This window comes from Gymnoscopelus braueri (genome assembly GCF_963280865.1).
Source record: "Gymnoscopelus braueri genome assembly, chromosome: 10".
In the NCBI taxonomy this organism is placed as follows: Eukaryota; Metazoa; Chordata; class Actinopteri; order Myctophiformes; family Myctophidae; genus Gymnoscopelus; species Gymnoscopelus braueri.
In genome coordinates, this window is record NC_137611.1 from 5,122,317 (window position 1) to 5,143,089 (window position 20,773).

Consider the following 20,773-nt stretch of genomic DNA (forward strand, 5'->3'; position numbering starts at 1 on the left):
TCACTTGCTACAGTATAGGCTACCTGTTCATCATGCCTTGAAGAATGGTGAAAAGTACACGCTGGAACTTACATTTGTTATAAATGCAGACAGCGATGAGAGCAGCTCCACATATGCCAGCCAGTGCAGCCACGCATCCCACAATAACGTATGGCAGTATTGACCTACGACCTGTGAACACACAAGAGCCAGATATGACTAAATGTTTTTGATTCTTGATTTGACACATTTTCTGACAAAAGATATTAGTAAAATGACCTCCCTCTGTGTGTGTGTGTGTGTGTGTGTGTGTGTGTGTGTGTGTGTGTGTGTGTGCGCGTGGGGGGGGGGGGGGGGCACACAACAACAGCAATGGCAGCGGCAACATTGGACTGAGCTGAGACTGCTTGGGAAGGCCGCATGTCTCCCTGCTGCGGACCATTTGGTAAGTCCCTATAACATACTAGCATCATGTCCAGGGTGTGTACTGTGTACTTGTCAGTGGTGGAAAGTAAGTACATGTACTCAAGTACTGTACTTAAGTACAATTTTGAGGTATTTGCACTTGAGTATTTCCAATGTCCAATACTTTTACTTCTACTCCACTGCACCTCAGAGGCAAACATTGTACTTTTACTCCACTACAATTACTTGAAAACTTTAGTTACTAGTTACTTTGTAGATGTAGATTATTATTACAAAACATACATTAACCACTTCAGCCCTAAATACATTTGGGCCATTTGGTCCGATCTACAAGCTCACAATGTGTCGGGATGCGACGCATTGTGAGCTTGTAGATCTGCTATTTTCAAAGGATTTTCTTTTACATTCTGCATCATGAGTACTTTCTACTTTTGGTACTTTTAAGTACTTTTGATACCAATACTTTTGTACTTTTACTCAAGTAAATTTTGAATTCCGGACTATTTCTACATTGCAGTATTGATCCTTTTACTCAAGTAAAACATTTGAGTACTTTTTCCACCACTGCACTTCACCTCCTGAAATTGTCAGTTCACCTTTTTGCTGCCAACCTCAGAATAATGGCCGGTACTCTTGTTTTGAACGTATTACTAACAAAATGTATTACTTTTTTTTAAAGTGAAACATGTTTCACCTGAATCCAGTTGACACATCAGAGGTGTAATCTGCTTGCTGTCGTTGCTCCTGCTGACCTGGTTGCTATGGTTACAGAAGACGACTGACCCCTCATCAGACAGGTAGACAGAGAGGTGACCGGTGGAGGTTGTGACCTCTGAACTCTCCCTTCCTCCCTGCTGAGAGCAGTGATGGTTGTTGTCACATGTAAAGGTATTTGTAACAGAGGAGTTGTGGCTGCTGCAGGTCACTGTCAGGTTACAAGAACCAGGGCTGGACAACACTGGGACCACGGCCAGATGTACTGGAGACACTGGATCTGAGAATGAAGTAGGGTAGTGGACATGAAAAGGTTTGAGGACCACTGACATAGAAACATACGTTTTTTCAGAAAACTGTTAGGATTTAGAAGACATTTGTTGAATCCCCAGAGGCAAAGATTTGAGTTACAAATGTTCGCTTTAAAAAAACATATATATTCAAAGATTTGCACAAACTTTCAAGTAAAAAAAGAAAAAGCAGATCTACAAAGCTTGTAGCACGGCACTCGATGCAGCGATATGAGCTTGTATATCTTTTTTAAAGGCCAAAGAAATCTAAAAATTACACAGATGCGTTCCCGGTTAGGAACATTAGAAACATGAACCTACCTTGAACGATCACATTGTACTGTGAAACGGGGATATCTTCGTATTTAGACGCTATTGCTTGGTAAAGTCCACTGTCTTTTTGCTGTAGATTCTTCAATAGCAAAGAATAATTTTCCAAAGAAAAATGTACTCTTCCTCCTTGGTAGTTTGAATGCACTGAAAGTGTATTTTACAATGTTCTTGGCGTTGAATTGCCACATAAGTTCTTCAGGGTCTTGTTGTATCAGCTCAGGTCTCTGGATGAGTAGAAGTACATCCTTTCCCTTCAGAACGTGCTCTTGTTTCACATCACTGGACACCACTGGAAATGAATTATTACACATTGTTATTTTTTACATGTTGATGAATTGAATACATAGGACCCCAATGGAAACAAGACCGCAAGGACTTTTTCTGTGTTATCCTTTTAAGACCCAAGTGTTTGACTGTACTCGTGCGGTTTAGCATTTTTGGCTAATAAAATATTCAATCAATCAATCAACTCAACATCAAAATAATAGCAATGATATAATAAACAATGTATAAGATATAAATAAACTAATTGTCAATCTCCCAACTATTAGTATTTCAGCTGAGGAAAAATAAATAAGGTAAAGCCATGTTTCAATTAGGCTTCATGGTTATGTCTACACTTCAACTATACAACGTTAACAACCAAATATATATTATGAATATAAATATATACATAGCAGTGGTGTGAAGTAACTAAGTACATTTACTCAAGTACTGTACTTAAGTACAGTTTTGAGGTATTTCTACTTTACTTGAGTATTTCCAATTTCCGATACTATTACTTCTACTCCACTATATCTCAGAGGCAAATATTGTACCACCTCCACTACAATTATTTGAAAACTTTAGTTACTAGTTACTTTGTAGATTTGGATTATTATTACAAAACCACTTCAACCCTACATACATTTCGGCCATTTGAAAATAGCCGATCTACAAGCTCCCAATGCCTCGCATAAGATTTTTATACATTTGAAAACTTGAAATGGGACATTCTGCATAATGAGTACTTTTACTTTTGGTACTTTAAGTACATTTTGATGCCAATACTTTTGTACTTTTACTCAAGTACATTTTGAATTTCTGACCTTTACTTGTAACAAGAGTATTTTTTTATATTGCAGTATTGATACTTTTACTTAAGCAAAAAATGGGAGTACTTTTTCCACCACTGGCTTCATAATAATAATAATAATAATCCTTATTTATATAGCACCTTTCATGACATAAATGCAGCTCAAAGTGCTTTACAGGGTGAAATACATAAAATGTAATAAAGCGAAAGTGCTTTAAAGAAAAAGCAACACAAATCAACAACAAAGCAGAGAAAAAACATCAAAGCAGTTTCATGGTTATGTCTACACTTCAATAGTACGTTTCAACAACAACGTTAACAACCAAATATATATTCTGAATATAAATAAATATATAGATAGGAGTTCATCATACCTGAAGCTATGCATATGAGGAGTCCCACGACCTTAAAAGCAGACATTCTCAACGCCATGCAAGCTGCTCTCTGTGTAGAAGACTGCGTGTAGAAAGGAAGTACTATGCACTTTCTCTTCTCTTAAGTGCATGAATCGGTAGCCCACAGAGCTTTGTCCTGTTTGAACCTCAACTTCTGGTTGTTGCACATTGTCTTTGTATTTGGAACTAGTTTTTGCAAAAGCAGTGGTGGAAAAGGTACTCAAATGTTGTACTTAAGTAAAAGTATCAATGCTGCAATGTAGAAATATTACAAGTAAAAGTCCAGAATAAAAAAAATACTTAAAAGTACAAGTATTGGTATCCAAATGTACTTAAAGTACCAAAAGTAAAAGTTCTCATTATGCAGAATGCCCCTTTTCACAAGTTTTCAAAAAAAGAATCTTTTGAAAATAGCCGATCTACAAGCTCACAATGCGTCACAGCGCGACTAATTGTGTGCTTGTAGATCCGCTATTTTCAAATTGCCAAAATGTATAGGGCTGAAGTGGTTAATGTATGTTTTGTAATAATGATCAAAATCTACAAAGTAACTAGTAACTCAAGATTTCACATAATTGTAGTAGAGTAAATCTACAATATTTGCCTCTGAGATGTAGTGGAGTAGAAGTAAAAGTACTGAACATTGGAAATACTCCAGTAAAGTAAAAAATACCTCAAAATTGTACTTAAGTACAGTACTTGAGTACATGTACTTAGTTACTTTACACCACTGATTATAACCAATCCTTAAACCAATAGGTCCTACTTCTGGTTGTAAGGGATTTTGATAGACCTTAATGACAGAATGTTCTGGGACTGCCCGCGGCAAATGCCCGCGGTTATTTCTTATCTTGGTTATTTATCTTATGTTTATAGATCACAGACGTTTTTTTTTTCCATTTTTGTTTTTAGTTTTAGTTTTTAATATTAAATAAATCAGGACCCGGGACTCCGGGGGGCCCGGGCCGTCAGATCACATGGACCTATATTTTATTAGAATTAGACGCACTTTGCGTGCTCCGCCTCTCCGCGGCCGCCTCTCAGCAACTTTCCCAGAGATTCACCAGCTTACATGGAACTGCAAATATATTTGAAGCACCCCAATACACTGTTGGAAGCTCACCCTAACCCTAAAACCGAAATAAAGTAACACAAAAACGAACACAATCCACCCAAAACCATTTTATTATGTTATGCTATTATGTTATGCTTATATATAACTTGTGCAAATCAAATAAATCAAATTACAGGTTAGATACAGGGTAAAGGTAAGACAGTATAATAATTGTCACAAATTAGAAATCTTTGCAAAGGAAATATTAGATTTTTTTTCAGATGCAGGTGCGTTGGACAGTGGCAACTGAAGCAATCATGAACAAAGTATTTCATGAACAAAAATCCAGCACAATGGCCCGGATTCATAAAGGGATTTACGACCATATTTTGTACGTACCGGCATTTAGGGCAAATCCTACACCTGCAGTCGGATTCATAAAAGTTTTTTGGTCTGTGTTTTGTGCGTCAGGTGCGCACGTTCTCAGGTCAGCCCCGAGGCTGTCTTACCAGGGCTGAAATGTGCGTATGTCTTTAGAATGCTTTATTCTTCATGCCAAAATCAATTACAAAAGTGGCAAACCTCAAATAAAATATATATGTGCCCAACATTTGTCAAAACATATATATAAAAAATAAAAAATTAATGTCAAACGATGTATTGCTTGTAGCCTATGCATAATATAGACATGATGTAGATTCCACCGTAATAATGAAAATAGGCTATCATGCCTTAATGAAACTGCGGAGGATTGACGCACCTGTCCGTGCCGCGGTATTCATTTGTAATAGCCTACTGTAGGCTACTCTACTGTATATTGATCACATGAACGCCACACACAACAGCCTAATACATTTTACCATGGATGAAAGCTGTGTCCAGAAGATTTCCCCATTCCGACGTAGGACAGTGATATATTAATCAAAAATTAACTAATTTAATCAATAAGTAATCAATAAGCTCTGGTCCATAATCGGATAGCAGCTTGTATGCTGGATTTCATCATCTTTTTACCTTGGTAAAGGTGCGCAATGTTCATTAGAAAAGGCTTATATATGTCCTTTCCACGTTTTATTAGCCTTTTATTTGGTAATGGGGTTAAACCTTGTAAACTTCTTTATTCTCATTACACATGAGCATTTATTACGTGATCCGCTTCCAGACAGAACAGTAAGTTGTCAAGGCGATATGACGCCGCATCTGTTATCTTTAGACGAGGCGGAGTTGAACTTCAAACTTTCATCAGCGTTGCCAGATGTTGTGAGAGAAATAAGCAACCAGGTCTAGGAAAACAAGCCCAAAAGAAGCAACTGGCACTTAGGCCATTATAAGCACTTTAATTAAACCGTTGTGAGCTTGTAGATCTGCTATATAAAAAAAAATCTTGTAAGTAATCAATAAGCTCTGGTCCATAATCGGATAGCAGCGTTCCACTTGTATGCCCTGGATTTATTTTCATCATCATCTTTTTACCTCGGTAAACGTGAGCAATGTTCAGTAGAAAAGACTTATGAAATATCCTTTCCAGGTTATTAGTCTATTATTTGCGGGCGGGGTTAAACCTTGTAAACATTACACATTACGTTCAGCTGATCTATCGTGCAATAGTGGGACTCGCTTCCAGACAGATCAGAATGATGTTCAAGTTCTCTGTCAGTGTCAAGGCAATGCGGCCGACATCTCTAAGTTTGTACGAGAAGTTAAACTCCCAGATTTTGTGAGAGAAATAAGCAACCAGGTCTATGAAAATAAGCCCAAAAGAAGCTAGCCATATGAGAACTGTCTGTAAACCTATATATATATATATACTGTATACATTGGAGATAGCCGATCTACAAGCCAATCTACAAGCTCAAAGCACTTCGTGATGCGTTGTGAGCTTGTAGATCTGCTATTTTCAAAACAAATCTTGTAATAAAATGTGGAATATTTGGAATATTTTTTAAACATTCCAACAACACAAATCTGGTAAGGGGCTCCAGCTGGCACAACACATTTTCAGATGGGGCTTATAGGGATACATTAGCCTACATATTAACTTGGGGGTCCATGACATTAAAATATTTGAGAACCACCGGTTGAAATAATTGAACAATTGTGAAGCACGCCCAAATAATCAACTACACTTTAGAAACAAGCCCAAAAAACCGCACCCCACAGCTACCAATATTTACAAGCAACTTTACAGAAAGATAAGCCCAAATTCGCTTATAATAAGCGGACATGGCAACACTGCGCCGTAAAGTGACAGATCTGATCAGAGAGAAACTGCTGAGTCACGGTTCACGCCTTTTATGGTGCAAAATGGGGCGTGGAGCAATGTAAATGAACCTCTCGGGATTTTCACGCCCATCTGGCTGTCATTCTGGGTCCCTTATTGTTCTCCCTGTATATACTACCGCTGGGAGAACTCATCGCCGATCACGGAGTGAACTTCCATTTCTATGCTGATGATACCCAGCTGTATCTTTCAGTAGCTCCAGACGACCCCTGCGCTCTAGACCCATTGTTGACCTGTCTGTCCAGTATAAAATGCTGGATGAGTGAGAACTTTCTTAAGCTAAATGAGGATAAAACAGAAGTTCTCATAATTGGCTCCAGTGAGCAGAGAGAATCAATAACAAGTAGACTTGGTAACCTGGCTGTAGAAAGTAACACCACAGTAAAGAACCTGGGGGTGATTATCGATTCTGAATTGAATTTCAATACACACATTAATCATGTCACCAAGATTGCTTTCTTTCATCTTAGAAATATTGCGCGAATTAGAGACTATCTGTCGTTAGACGATGCAAAAACGCTGATCCACGCTTTTGTTTTCTCTCGGCTTGATTACTGCAACGCACTCTACTCTGGCCTGCCAAAGAAAACAACTGACAGATTACAACTTGTTCAAAATGCGGCAGCCAGAATTTTAACTAAAACCAGGATGAGAGAACATATCACTCCAGTTCTTGCTTCACTACACTGGCTCCCGGTTGTTTTTAGGATTGATTTTAAAATTATTTTAATAGTTTATAAAGCTCTAAATAGTCTGGCACCCTCCTACCTCTCTGACTGCCTAGAGAGATATGTTCCAAACCGGGCCCTCAGGTCTTCAAGTGCTGACCTGCTCGAGGTGCCTACAATGACATATAAAAAATACGGTGAAGCAGCATTCTGCTTTTACGGACCGACAGTGTGGAATAAACTCCCATTACACTTAAGACAGGCAGCCTCTGTCGATAGCTTTAAAGCACAGCTCAAGACCTATTACTTCACTCTTGCTTTTAGCTGATTCTTTGGTTGATTTTTAATTCCTCACTGTATTCCCTATTTTAATGTTGTTTTATGCCTTTGCTTTTGCCTTTGCTTTTATTTTATTTTATTTTATTTTTGTTTGCTTTATTGTTAAATTGGTTCTAACTGTAATTGTATTCTTGCTCTGTAAAGCACTTTGAGCTGCATTTCATGTCATGAAAGGTGCTATACAAATAAAGTTTATTATTATTATTATTATTATTATTATTATAATATAGAGCTGGTCGTACGCACGTCTCTGTGATATACGAACCCCTTTGGGAATTGCACGTCCGTTTGTGACTACCAAAATACGACCTACCTTTACGAACTTTATTTACCCCATATTTACGACCCTCGTTATGAATCGGGGCCATTGCTCTTGCTCAGCAGCATCAGCTTTTATTCAAATTGACAGACGTTTTGGTCCCATCAGTGTGTTGTTCACAAATTAGAAAGGAAATAAAAAATACAATAAAATTCCCCATCAATAAACCACAGACAGTCAGGTAACAGGAACCGGGGCTGGAGGACACTGGGGGCCTTGCCGGGCGTAAGGCTTCTGGGTCTGCCGGGCGTAAGGCTGCTGGGTCTGCCGGGCCTAAGGCTGCTGGGTCTGCCGGGGTCACTGCATCTGGAACAAACATCAAGGTTTTTATTTAACATTTTAAACCCTTTATACTTCTTTGAACTTGGCCTCCTCCTGTCTTTCCTCTACACCAAAGCTCTTAGCTAAAAAAGAGCTGATCTACAAGCTCTTGTGAGCTTGTACATATAGATGTAGGCTACTATCTTTTACTAGGGTTTGTGTGCGCTCTGTTTTGGGGGCAGTATAATGTTAATGTTTATCAGCCGTCTAAAAGTGAAGAAAAGGCTGCACACTGCACACAGCCACTTGCAGGATAATTTAACCATTAAAACCGAGAACGCATCTGTGTAACCACTTTAACCATTATTTTATACTTTGGCTAATCAAAAATAGCAGATCTACAAGCTCATATCTGCTATTTTTGAATAGCCAAAGAAATAAAAAAATGACACAGATGCGTTCCCAGTCTGAATGGGTTAATGATAACCAACGTTTTGACCTGGAATGGTCTTCATGAGGGATTGAATGTTTAGCAGCAATTGAATGGTTCACACAGCACTGATGTTTATTGCGTTTCTATTTTATTTCCAGTCTATGCCGTACACACACTGACACAGCAGTGGTACCAGTACAGCTTGTTGCTAATGGACTAATACATTTATTAGCTTAACCCACCACACAACAACACTGGCATTTTATATTTCCATTTTATTTGGAGGTATTTGGCCTACATGTGTCCTAACCAGCTGACACGTGGTTCTCCAAATGGGGAAAAGGAACTCATGCTGCAACATTCTATTTTATTTATTTAGAAATTTCACTAGAGGATAAGCTCCTTGCCATTGAGATGGGGCTTATGGAGGGGGGGGCAAACTTTCTTTTACATTTCTCTTCATTCTCTCTATTTTCTCTTATGTTTTAGTGAAGAGGAAGAAAAGAGAAGCTAACCCCAGATGCACCAAACCGTCTTAACATACAAATCTGTTCTCGCCCACGTGCTGAATGATTTTCTCGATCACTAATGTTAAGAATGTGATTTATATAGCACATAGAATAGGCTGTTATTACCTTACTTTTTTCTAAAAGCTTCTAAAACAGGCATTTTAAGTGTACTTGTATTGGGAAATATTTTCATAACTATTATACAATTTGATTGTGTCAAAGCAGAGGGCATTTTGTTGCTTAAGCATAAACTTCCATGTTTTGGATTAATTAAAAGGAACCTACCTTCAACTGTCACATTGTACTGTGCAACGGGTATGTCTTCTGATCCTATTTCTGCTATTGCTTGGTAAAGTCCACTGTCACTTTTTTGTAGATTCTTCAACAGCAAAGAATAATCGTCCAAAAAAACAACCCTTCCGCCTTGGTAATTTGGATGGATTCTTTTCTTTTTGTCTCTGAAAGTGTATTTTACAATGTTCAAGGCGTGGAATTTCCACCGAAGGTTTTCAGCGTCTTGCATCAGGTCAGGTATCTGGATGTGTAGACGCACATCCTCTCCCTTCAAAACATGCTCTTGCTTCACATCACTGGACACCACTGGAAATAACAAAATATTATCAGTATTATACACAAAATGTTATACTATAAAGTATAAAACAAAATGTTATACTATAAACTTTAGAGTATAACATTTAGTTTTACCCTTTAGAGTCTAAAGGGTAAAACTAAATGTTATACTCTAAAGGGTAAAACAAAATGTTATAGCCTACTATAAAGTATAAAACAAAATGTTATACTATAAAGTGTAAAACTAAATAAAAAAGTGTAAAACTTTACTGGAGTATTTCTAATTTTCAGTACTTTTACTTCTACTCTACAATATTGTACTTTTACTCCACTACAATTATTTGAAAACTTTAGTTACTATGTAGATTTGGATTAGTATTACAAAACATACATTAACCACTTCAGCCCTATTATAGGGCTGAAGTAAAAACAAAACAAAAAAGTATATAGGTATAAAATAAATGTATATAGTCTATATACATTTCGGCCATTATTGAAAATAGATCTAGTACATATGTTACAGGTAGATTGGCATTCCAGGTAGATTGGAAAATAAGCGCTTGTTTTCACCGCCCGTCCGCCCCCCAGGCAATTCTGTAGAACCAACGCCAGAGGGCAATGCAAGCCACACATGAGTCCCACTCCACACACGCACGCATGCACGCGTACAAACGAGCACGCACACACGCATACGCGCACATGCACGCGCGCGCACACACACCCGCGAACAAGGGGGCGAGCCTGAGGAGGCGGGGCTGGCGGGCTATGTTAGTGCAGTGAGTGATGGCAGTTGGGGCAAACCATGGCGGGGCAAACGCAGTCCCCACAACATAATTTACGATTCTGTGCCTATCGGTACATAACTCGGACGGCGCTTAGTCGACTAGGAGACCATCGGCCGGTCGTCGCGGGCACTCGCGCCTGGAGGCGCTCGGGCGCGACTCCTTGGCCTCAAGGTCTCCTTAGTCGGCGCGCCTCTGTCATGGTCCAAAACTATACTTTATCGGCGAAAAAGAATAGTCCGCGGTTGTTTGAAAAAGTAATGTCCCGAGCGGGAGTCAAACCCAGACTCCCAGTGATAGTGGATGGGGAGTCCAATGATTATCGAAGTGCGCCACTGAGGCCAGTATGTATGTATATTCATGTTGTCGTTGTCGTCGTCCTCGCATCGCAGCCCCGCCCCGAGCCTAAAAACAAGCGCTCCACTTCCAATCTACCTGGAATGCCAATCTACCTGTGACATATACAAGAGACATGATGTATGCTGTGTGCTGCCAACTGCCAGTCTTAAATAAATGACATTGAACGAACCCATGTTTCATCATTGATAGATAGAAACATTACAGACATAAGGTGCATGAGCAGCTGGTATAAACTGTTCATGATAAACAGTATCAGTGTGTGTCAAGTTCAACCACATATTGTCCACAAAAGGTCACTTTTAGGTCCATGAGGAAAAGCAAAAGTCCAGTGATGTGTATTATAGCTGAAGTTTAGACGCATTCATATGATTTTGAGGTTTATTTTACCTGAAGCTGCTGCCATGCAGATGAAGAGTCTCACGTGAAATGCAGACATGCTCTCTGTAGAAATCTGCATGTAAAAACAAAACAAAACAATTATGTGCTGTCCTATTTTAGTATTAGTTGGCTACACAGCTTCCACTCTGCTCTGTGACCACATCCTGTTTTCTACTTCTCTGCTCTGCAGACTGTCAAGGTCAAGTGGTGAAAAAAGTACTCATATTATTTACTTAAGTGAAAGTATCAATACTGCAATGTAGAAATACTCTGTTACAAGTAAAAGTCCGGAATTCACAATTTACTTGAGTAAAAGTACACAAGTATTTGCATTAAAATATACTTAAGTACTGAAAGTAAAAGTACTCATTCTGCAGAATGTCCCATTTCACAAGTTTCCGAATGCATAAAAATGCTTAGTTAATAGCAGATCTAAAAGTTTCTAAATTGTTATTTTGATCAACGTTTGCCTGCCATCTCTCCTAATGGTAGGCTATCAACATCTATATATAATGTAACTGTGGACAAAATCGATAACAAAATATTCTATGTTTTGGGTCTGAGAGGCTAAATATCATCAAATGGTGGTCCGTGGTTCAAATGCTGAATAAGTAATGGACCTAGATATACGTCCATTACTTACTGCTTTAGCCTATAACAGACCTGCCGCCCCCTGGCTGATGAGATGCCCCCTAGGCCAGTGGTTCTCAACCTCTTCAGGCCGCAACACCCCAAAATAATCATATTGAATTGTAGGAGTTGAGGCATTACATTTTGTTTGACTCGGTTCCAACAGATAAATATTGTGAAAATAGCAGATCTACAAGCTCACAACGCCTCACGTTGCGAGGCGTTGTGAGCTTGTAGAGCGGCTATTTTTTGCCTCTTTCTTATTTTATTTGACAATTTGGCCGATGTTTGACCGTTTTTTATGTAAAGTTTGTTGACCTTTGATGCATTAATGGTCTTTTAAAAAACTAAATTGTTTAGATATTAAAACGGTCTATATATATATATACACACACACACACACACACACACACACACACACACACACACACACACACACACACACACACACACACACACACACACACACACACACACACACACACACACACACACACACACACACACACACACACACTTTGATAATAGTTGCAAGGCGTTGTGAGCTTGTAGATCTGCTATTTTCAAAAGATTTTCATACATTTTGAAAACATGAAATGGGATATTTCTACATTGCAGTATTGATACTTTTACTGTGTGCGTGTGTCTGAGCACGCGCTCGCAAGCAGTATCAACCCATATAGGCTCATTAATTGTGGTTCACTATTCTCCCGATGTGAATGCCAAGTATTGTAATAATGACACTAAAACAAGTCTAATATCTTACATGTGTGTGTGTTCCCAGGCTGTGAGTTCAGATCCAGTTGCTGCCAGATAGCCTCCCGCAATTTTCAAATTTTCAAATGTTTCCCAGCATACAGTTGACTCGGAAGCATATCTATGCTCAGAAGCAGCTGTGTTCCGTGAGCAACGATAATGGAGCAACGATAAGACTTCCGGTGGACGATCTCTTCAGAATAAGAGTACCCTCTAAAAAAAAAGAAAGTTGAAAAACGGTTATTTGCACATTAAAACTAGCCATTTGGTCCGATCTACAAGCTCACAATGTGTCGGGATGCGACGCATTGTGAGCTTGTAGATTTTATTTTTTCAAAGGATTTTCTTTTACATTTTATACAGTTGAAAACGTGGGACATTCTGCATCATGAGTACTTTCTACTTTTGGTACTTTTAAGTACTTTTGATACCAATACTTTTGTACTTCTACTCAAGTAAATTTTGAATTCCGGACTATTTCTACATTGCAGTATTGATACTTTTACTCAAGTAAAACATTTGAGTACTTTTCCCACCACTGCACTTCACCTCCTGAAATTGTCAGTTCACCTATTTGCTGCCAGCCTCAGAATAATGACCGGTGCTCTTGTTTTGAAAGTATTACTTACAAAATGTATTAATTTTTTTTAAAGTGAAACATGTTTCACCTGAATCCAGTTGACACATCAGAGGCGTAATCTGCTTGGTGTCGTTGCTCCTGCTGACCTGGTTGCTATGGTTACAGACGACCACTGACCCCTCCTCAGACATGTAGACAGAGAGGTGACCGGAGGAGGTCGTGACCTCTGAACTCTCCCCTCCTCCCTGCTGAGAGCAGTGATGGTTGTTGTCACATGTAAAGGTATTTGTAACAGAGGAGTTCTGGCTGCTGCAGGTCACTGTCAGGTTATAGGAACCATTGCTGGACAACACTGGGACCACGGCTAGATGTACTGGAGACACTGCATCTGAGAATGAAGTAGGGTAGTGGACATGAAAAGGTTTGAGGACCACTGACATAGAAACATACGTTTTTTCAGAAAACTGTTAGTATTTAGAAGACATTTGTTGAATCCATAGAGGCAAAGATTTGAGTTACAAATGTTCGCTTTAAAAAAACATATATATTCAAAGATTTGCACACATTTTCAAGTAAAAAAAAAAAAAAAGCAGATCTACAAAGCTTGTAGCACGGTACTCGATGCAGCGCTATGAGCTTGTATATCTGCTATCTTTTTAAAGGCCAAAGAAATAAAAAAAATGAACAGATGCGTTCCCGGTCTTACTGGGTTGAGGAACATTAGAAACATGAACCTACCTTGAACGATCACATTGTACAGAGAAACAGTGATATCTTCGTCTTTAGACGCTATCGCTTGGTAAAGTCCACTGTCTTGTTGCTGCAGATTCTTCAATAGCAAAGAATTATTTTCCAAAGAAAAATCAACTCTTCCTCCTTGGTAGTTTGGATGTATTTTTAAAGTTTTTTCATCACTGAAATTGTATTTTACAATGTTCTTGGCGTTGAATTGCCACTTAAGTTCTTCAGGGTCTTGTTGTATCAGCTCAGGTCTCTGGATGTGTAGACGTACATCCTCTCCCTTCAGAACATGCTCTTGCTTCACATCACTGGACACCACTGGAAATGAATTATTACACATTGTTATTTTTTATATGTTGATGAATTGAATACATAGGACCCCAATGGAAACAAGACCGCAAGGACTTTTTCGGTGTTATCCTTTTAAGACCCAAGTGTTTGACTGTACTTGTGCTGTTTTGCATTTTTGTCTAATAAAATATCCAATCAATCAACACAACATCAACATAATAGTAATGATATAATAAACAATGTACAAGACATAAATAAACAAATTGCCAATCTCCAAAGTCCCAACTATTAGTATTTCAGTTGAGGAAAAATAAATAAAAGCCATGTTTCAATTAGGCTTCATGGTTATGTCTACACTTCAACTATAGTAGGTTTCAACAACGTTAACAACTAAATATATATTCTGAATATAAATATATAGATAGCAGTGGTGTACAGTAACTAAGTACATTTACTCAAGTACTGTACTTAAGTACAATTTTGAGGTATTTGTACCTCTTTACTTGAGTATTTCCAATTTCCAATACTTTTACTTCTACTCCACTATATCTCAGAGATATACCTTTGGATTTTTATTACAAAACATATATTAATCACTTCAACCCTTTATACATTTCGGCCATTTGAAAATAGCCGATCTACAAGCTCACAATGCGTCGCGATGCGACGCATTGTGAGCTTGTAGATCTGCTATTTTCAAAAGATGTTTATACATTTGAAAACTTGAAATGGGACATTCTGCATAATGAGTACTTTTTGAATTCCGGACTTTAACTTGTAACAGAGTATTTTTTTATATTGCAGTGTTGATACTTAAGCAAAAACAACGTTAATTACCAAATATATATTCTGAATATAAATAAATATATAGGTAGGAGTTCATCATACCTGAAGCTATGCAGACGAGGAGTGCTTAAATGCAGACATTCTCAACGCCATGCAAGCTGCTCTCCTCTGTGTAGAAGACTGCATGTAAAAAGGAAGTACTATGCACTTTCTCGTCTCATAAGTGCATGAATTGGTAGCCCACAGCGCTTTGTCCTGTTTGAACCACAACTTCCGGTTGTTGCAAATTGTCTCTGTATTTGAACTAGTTTTTGCAAAAGGAGTGGTCGGAAAAGTACTCAAATGTTGTACTTAAGTAAAAGTATCAATACTGCAATGTAGAAATACTCTATTACAAGTAAAAGTCCAGAATTAAAAATGTACTTGAGTAAAAGTACAAAAGTATTGGTGTCAAAATAAAGTACCAAAAGTAGTCCTTGTGCAGAATGTCCCATTTCACAAGTTTTCAAATGCATAAAAATCTTTTGAACATAGCAGATCTACAAGCTCACAATGCGACACATTGTAAGCTTGTAAATCTGCTATTTTCAAATGGCTGAAATGGTTAATGTATGTTTTGTAATAATAATCAAAATCTACAAAGTAACTAGTAACTAAAGTTTTCAAATAATTGTAATGGAGTAAAAGTACAATATTTGCCTGAGATGTAGTGGAGTAGAAGTAAAAGTACTGAAAATTGGAAATACCCCTAAAACAATACTTAAGTACAGTACCTGAGTACATGTACTTAGTAACTTTACACCACTGATTATAACCAATCTTTAAACCAATAGGTCCTACTTATGGTTGTAATGGATTTTGATTGACCTTAATGACAGAATCTATCTTGGTGCCCCCCCGCGCCCCGCTTCTTGTTCCATTCGAGACATGGCTCTTTAAAATAACCCAACATAGAGCCTCCCTCAGAATCACACACAATTTACAGGCTGCTTCTGTCTTAAGAGTGCAAGTTTATGTGTTTGTCCCATTGTTTATTTAGAACCAAATATACTTTTGGTCCAAGGCAATCTGGAAACCCATCGTCAAATAAAAAGGAAAAACAGCGCCCTCTGCTGTTTTTCAGTAGCGCAGCTCCAGCTCTGAATCTGTTCTTGAGAGATTAGGTCCAAGGAGATGTTTAAAAGTTTTCAAGCTAGCCTTTCAGGTCCAATATAGCCTATACAGTATATTACACAATACCATTGTTTTACAACTAAACCAGGAAAAATGATAATAACAGATATAATAATGACAGAATCCCATTTAAACATGTATTTGTTTTTATTAAAACATATTTATTACAGGTATTTTGCGATACAGGGTAAAGATAAGACAGTAAAATAATTGTCACAAATTTGAAATATGCAAAGGAAATATTTGCATGTCGACTTTGTTCAGATGCAGGGGAGTTGGACGGTGGCAACTGCAGCAATCATGAAAAAAGTATTTAATCAAGAGTATCTTGTGTCTTTTCAATTTGAATAAAAGCTGATGCTGGTGAGCAAGAGCAGCGTGCAGGATTTTTGTTCACACATTAGAAAGGAAATAAAAATACAATAACATTCCCCATCAATAAAGTCCACACAGTCAGGTAACAGGAATCGGGGCTGGAGGACACTGGGGCTTCTGCCTGGTCTGCTGGGGCCACTGCATCTGGAACAAATATGAAGGTTTTTATTTAACAATTTAAACCCTTTATACTTCTTTGAAAAAGCCTACGGAAAATACAGAGAATATTCTGGCCCAAAACCATCTCCAACCAACACCTTCTTATCCTGTGTAAACAGGACAACATGGCTGCATCCTTATGAGAAGGCGGTGGAAATGGATTGGATCGTTGACCGTCCCCCCCCTGTGTACCCCCGGACTCCGCTGACCCCGTGGACCCCTGGACCCCCGTGGACCCCCGGACCCCTGTTGACCGTCGCCCCCCCGTGTACCCCCGGACCCCCGTGTACCCCTGGACCCCCGTTGACCGCTGCCCCCCTGTGTACCCGCTGACCCCCGTGGACCCCCGGACTCCTGTGTACCCACGGACCCCCGTGGATCCCCGCCCCACCGTGTACCCCCAGACCCCCGTGGACCCCAGGCCCCCCTTGTACCCCGGACCCCCGTTGACCGCCGGCCCACCGTGTACCCCCGGACCCCCGCTGACCCCCACTAACTATTATACAATTTGATTGTGTCAAAGCAGAGGCCATTTTGTTGCTGAAGCATAAACGTCCCTGTTTTTCATTAATTAAGAAACCTACCTTCAACTGTCACTGTCACATTGTACTGTGCAATAGGTACGTCTTCAGATTCAATTTCTGCTATTGCTTGGTAAAGTCCACTGTCACTCTTTTGTAGATTCTTCAACAGCAAAGAATAATTGTCCAAAAAATCAACCCTTCCTTGGTACTTTTCATAGATTATTTTCTTTTTAACACTGAAAGTGTATTTTGCTACAAAGATATTGGTGTTGAACAGTAAGTTCTTCACGGTCTTGTACCAGGTCAGGTTTCTGGATGTGTAGACGAACATCCTTTCCCTCCAGAACATGCTCTTGCTTCACATCACCGGACACCACTGGAAATAACAAAATGTTTAAAGCATTATACACTAAATGTTATACTATAAAGTGTAAAACTAAATGTTATACTATAAAGTGTAAAACTAAATGTTATACTATAAAGTGTAAAACTAAATGTTATACTATAAAGTGTAAAACTAAATGTTATACTATAAAGTGTAAAACTAAATGTTATACTATAAAGTGTAAAACTAAATGTTATACTATAAAGTATAAAACAAGTACTCATTATGCAGAATGTCCCATTTCACAAAGTTTTCAAATGTATAAAACGCATAAAAATCTTTTGAAAATAGCAGATCTACAAGCTCACAATGCGTTGCAAATATATATAAGGCTGAAGTGGTTAATGCATGTTTTGTAATAATCAAAATCTACAAAGTAACTAGTAACTAAAGTTTTCAAATAATTGTAGTGGAGTAAAAAAGTACAATATTTGCCTCTGAGATGTAGTGGAGTAGAAGTAAAAATACTGAAAATTGGAAACACTCCAGTAAAGTAAAAAATACCTCAAAATTGTACTGAAGTACATTACTTGAGTACTTAGTTACTTTACACCACTGGTATTCAATCAATCAAAAAAAGCATATATCCATCCGTGCAGTATGTACATGAGGTTTAGACATAACGTACGGTATAAACTGTTCATGATATACAGTATCAGTGTGTCAAGTTCAACACCATAGTCCACAAAAGCTCACTTTTAGGTCCATGAGGAAAAGCAAAAGTCCAGTGATGTGTATTATAGCTGAAGTTTAGACTCATCAACCAAGTTATAAACCAAACATGTTATTAATATAATTTGTAGGTTTATTTTACCTGAAGCTGCCATGAAGATGAAGAGTCCTGCGTGAAACACAGACATGCTCTCTGTAGAACTTTACACGTAAAATGACGTGTTATGTATGTGCTGTCCTGTTTTTTCCCCTATTGAGAAAAAGTGCTAAAACTATTAATAACGCTCCTGTTTCGTGGGAGACGCACCACGTACGTGGTGCGTTCGAAAATTACGCACCGGAGCACACTCGCCTATTAGTTTGTATTGGCCAGTGCGCTCAGTGCTGTATTTTCGAACGCACCTTCGCACCATGACACATGCGTCATCTGTAGTCAGTGGGACTGGGTCCTCCCTAGCCTGGGCACCATTCCTTTTCGGGTATATGATCCGGTCGGGAGCTCTACGTCATCCGCGTCATCAGCGACCGGATCGCGACAAACCGGAAAGACGTCTCACACCAAAATAGGTCCGTCCTATAAAATCCTTGATGCGGCGTAGTTTAGCTTATTTTTTAAATATAAATGTGAGTGTACTTCCCGGAGACTATTTAGCGTCTGTATTATCCGTATTATCCCACGGGGAAATTCTATTCCATTTAAATAGGGATTGGGGAACCAAAACAAAGCGGCACCGCAAAACCGGATCGCGACAATCCGGAAAGAGGATTCTTTTTTCTTTTTCAGTAGGCGTGGCCTAGACCGGATCATATGGGTCTTTAGTAACAGACACCAGGCTTTCCTCCGAGGTGGAAAGACTGGTGATGCGAGGTTAGGTCCTCCCACTGAGGCACTGACTACCGCCAATCCTCTGTCTGTGCGCTGCCTGTCATGGTTGACTGTCAAAAAGTAGGCGGGCCAAAACATACGGAAGACACGAATATTGCAAACCAAGGCGGGTCAATTGAAGAAGAAAAACCAAACAAACAACAAACATGGCTGAACAAATGGAGCTTGATGTGGATCCTGCTTCTGGTCTGTATGGAACTGTAGAGGACTTCTCTCCACCGCCTTCACCGACGAGAGCGGCGAGCCTCGAGTTAGAGTCAGACTCTGAGGACCAAGCGTTCGGCGTCAGGCCGTACATGTTCGAGCCCCGGCGCCTCCATGCACAGAACCACGGAGACGGAGGAGAAGCAGCAGGCGGCGCAGCTGCAGGCGGCGCAGCAGCAGTGCACCCACCACAGCACCCCCATGTGTCTCAATGGTAACGATCAGTGGTGGAAAAACTACTCAAATGTTTGTTTTACTTAGGTAAAAGTATCAATACTGCAATGTAGAAGTAGTCTGTTATGAGTAAAAGTATTGGTATCAAAATGTACTTAAAGTATTAAAAGTAAGAGTACTAAAATGTTTGAAAATAGCAGGTCTACGCGTTGTGAGCTTGTAGATCTGCTATTTTCAAATAGCCTAGGTATAAAATAGGGCTGAAGTGGTTAATGTATGTTTTATTATGTAATAATGTATATCTGCAATGTAACTAGTGACTAAAGTTGTAAAGTAATTGTAGTGGAGCAAAAGTACAATATTTGCCCCTGAGAATTAGTGGAGTAGAAGTAAAAGTACTGAAAATGGGAAATATTCCAGTAAAGTAAAAAATACCTCAGAATTTTACTTAAAGGTAGGGTAAGTGATTTGCTTTTGTTAAAATAAGTCTTAAATAGCTCTATATTGTGATAGTACTCATTGCTATAGAGTGTTTGTTCAGTAAAAGGAGTCTCCCCAGTTCTTTATTAAACAGAAAATGCATTATCTCTCCTGATTGGATTAAATGTTGTCACCTACCTGAAAATGTATTATATTCTGTTATACTAAAGATCTGAAAAGACCTCTGTGACAGAACAACTCTGTAGCAATGATTACTATCAAAATATAGTACTTTAACCTTTTTAACGCACAAATAGAAAATACCCCAAAATATCGCTTACCCTACCTTCATGTACAGTACTTGAGTACTTGTACTTAGTTACTTTACACCACTGGTAACGTTCCAAACAAAGTTGATTCAGACAATATAGAGCATCACCAAACCCAGTACTGTTTGTTTTTTTAATAAAAATGTCAACTTCCTGTTGATTTTACTATTTGAAGATCTGGATCCGTGGATCCAGTCCAGGTTTTCTACTTATTAAAAATGGCAAAATCAAAGGAAGTTGAAATTTTTATATAAAAAAAAAAACAGTACTGGGTTTGGTGATGTTCTATATTGTCTGAATCAACTTTGGTTGTGTTCATTTACGTGCTAAAAGAGTGACTTTGAGAGCTGTTTTACCGTACAATGTAAGTCAATGAGGAGCATATTTTGAATTATCAATTTCTAATCAATGGAGCAATTATTTTTTATTTCTTGCCCACCTTTGGAGTTACATCATGGCAAGGTAACTACACAACCCAGACCTCTACCAAAGTGGTCTTGCCCTTTAAATGGCTTATTTAGT

The 20,773-nt window shown here is 38.7% G+C and overlaps 2 protein-coding genes across 2 annotated transcripts in view; one reads left to right on the top strand and one right to left on the bottom strand.

Annotated features, from left to right (window-relative positions):
• LOC308094446 (uncharacterized protein) overlaps positions 1 to 18,433 on the bottom strand; it is a 47,601-nt gene extending 29,168 nt beyond the window's left edge. Inside the window, exons 1-6 of the mRNA XM_080441102.1 lie at positions 18,381 to 18,433; positions 13,871 to 14,191; positions 13,221 to 13,520; positions 12,563 to 12,765; positions 11,176 to 11,239; positions 9,362 to 9,676 (exon numbers count right to left, since the gene is read on the bottom strand). Of these exons, the coding sequence (XP_080297228.1) occupies positions 12,680 to 12,765; positions 13,221 to 13,520; positions 13,871 to 14,191; positions 18,381 to 18,426 (753 nt within the window). The 5' untranslated portion in view covers positions 18,427 to 18,433 and the 3' untranslated portion in view covers positions 9,362 to 9,676; positions 11,176 to 11,239; positions 12,563 to 12,679. The remainder of the gene's footprint in view (positions 1 to 9,361; positions 9,677 to 11,175; positions 11,240 to 12,562; positions 12,766 to 13,220; positions 13,521 to 13,870; positions 14,192 to 18,380) is intronic.
• An 837-nt stretch (positions 18,434 to 19,270) lies between these two features.
• Positions 19,271 to 20,773, top strand: part of LOC308092840 (uncharacterized protein) — a gene marked incomplete at its 5' end in the record, with an annotated part of 33,961 nt that continues 32,458 nt past the window's right edge. The window contains one exon of the mRNA XM_080438939.1: positions 19,271 to 19,542. Coding sequence (XP_080295065.1) covers positions 19,271 to 19,542 — 272 coding nt within the window. The remainder of the gene's footprint in view (positions 19,543 to 20,773) is intronic.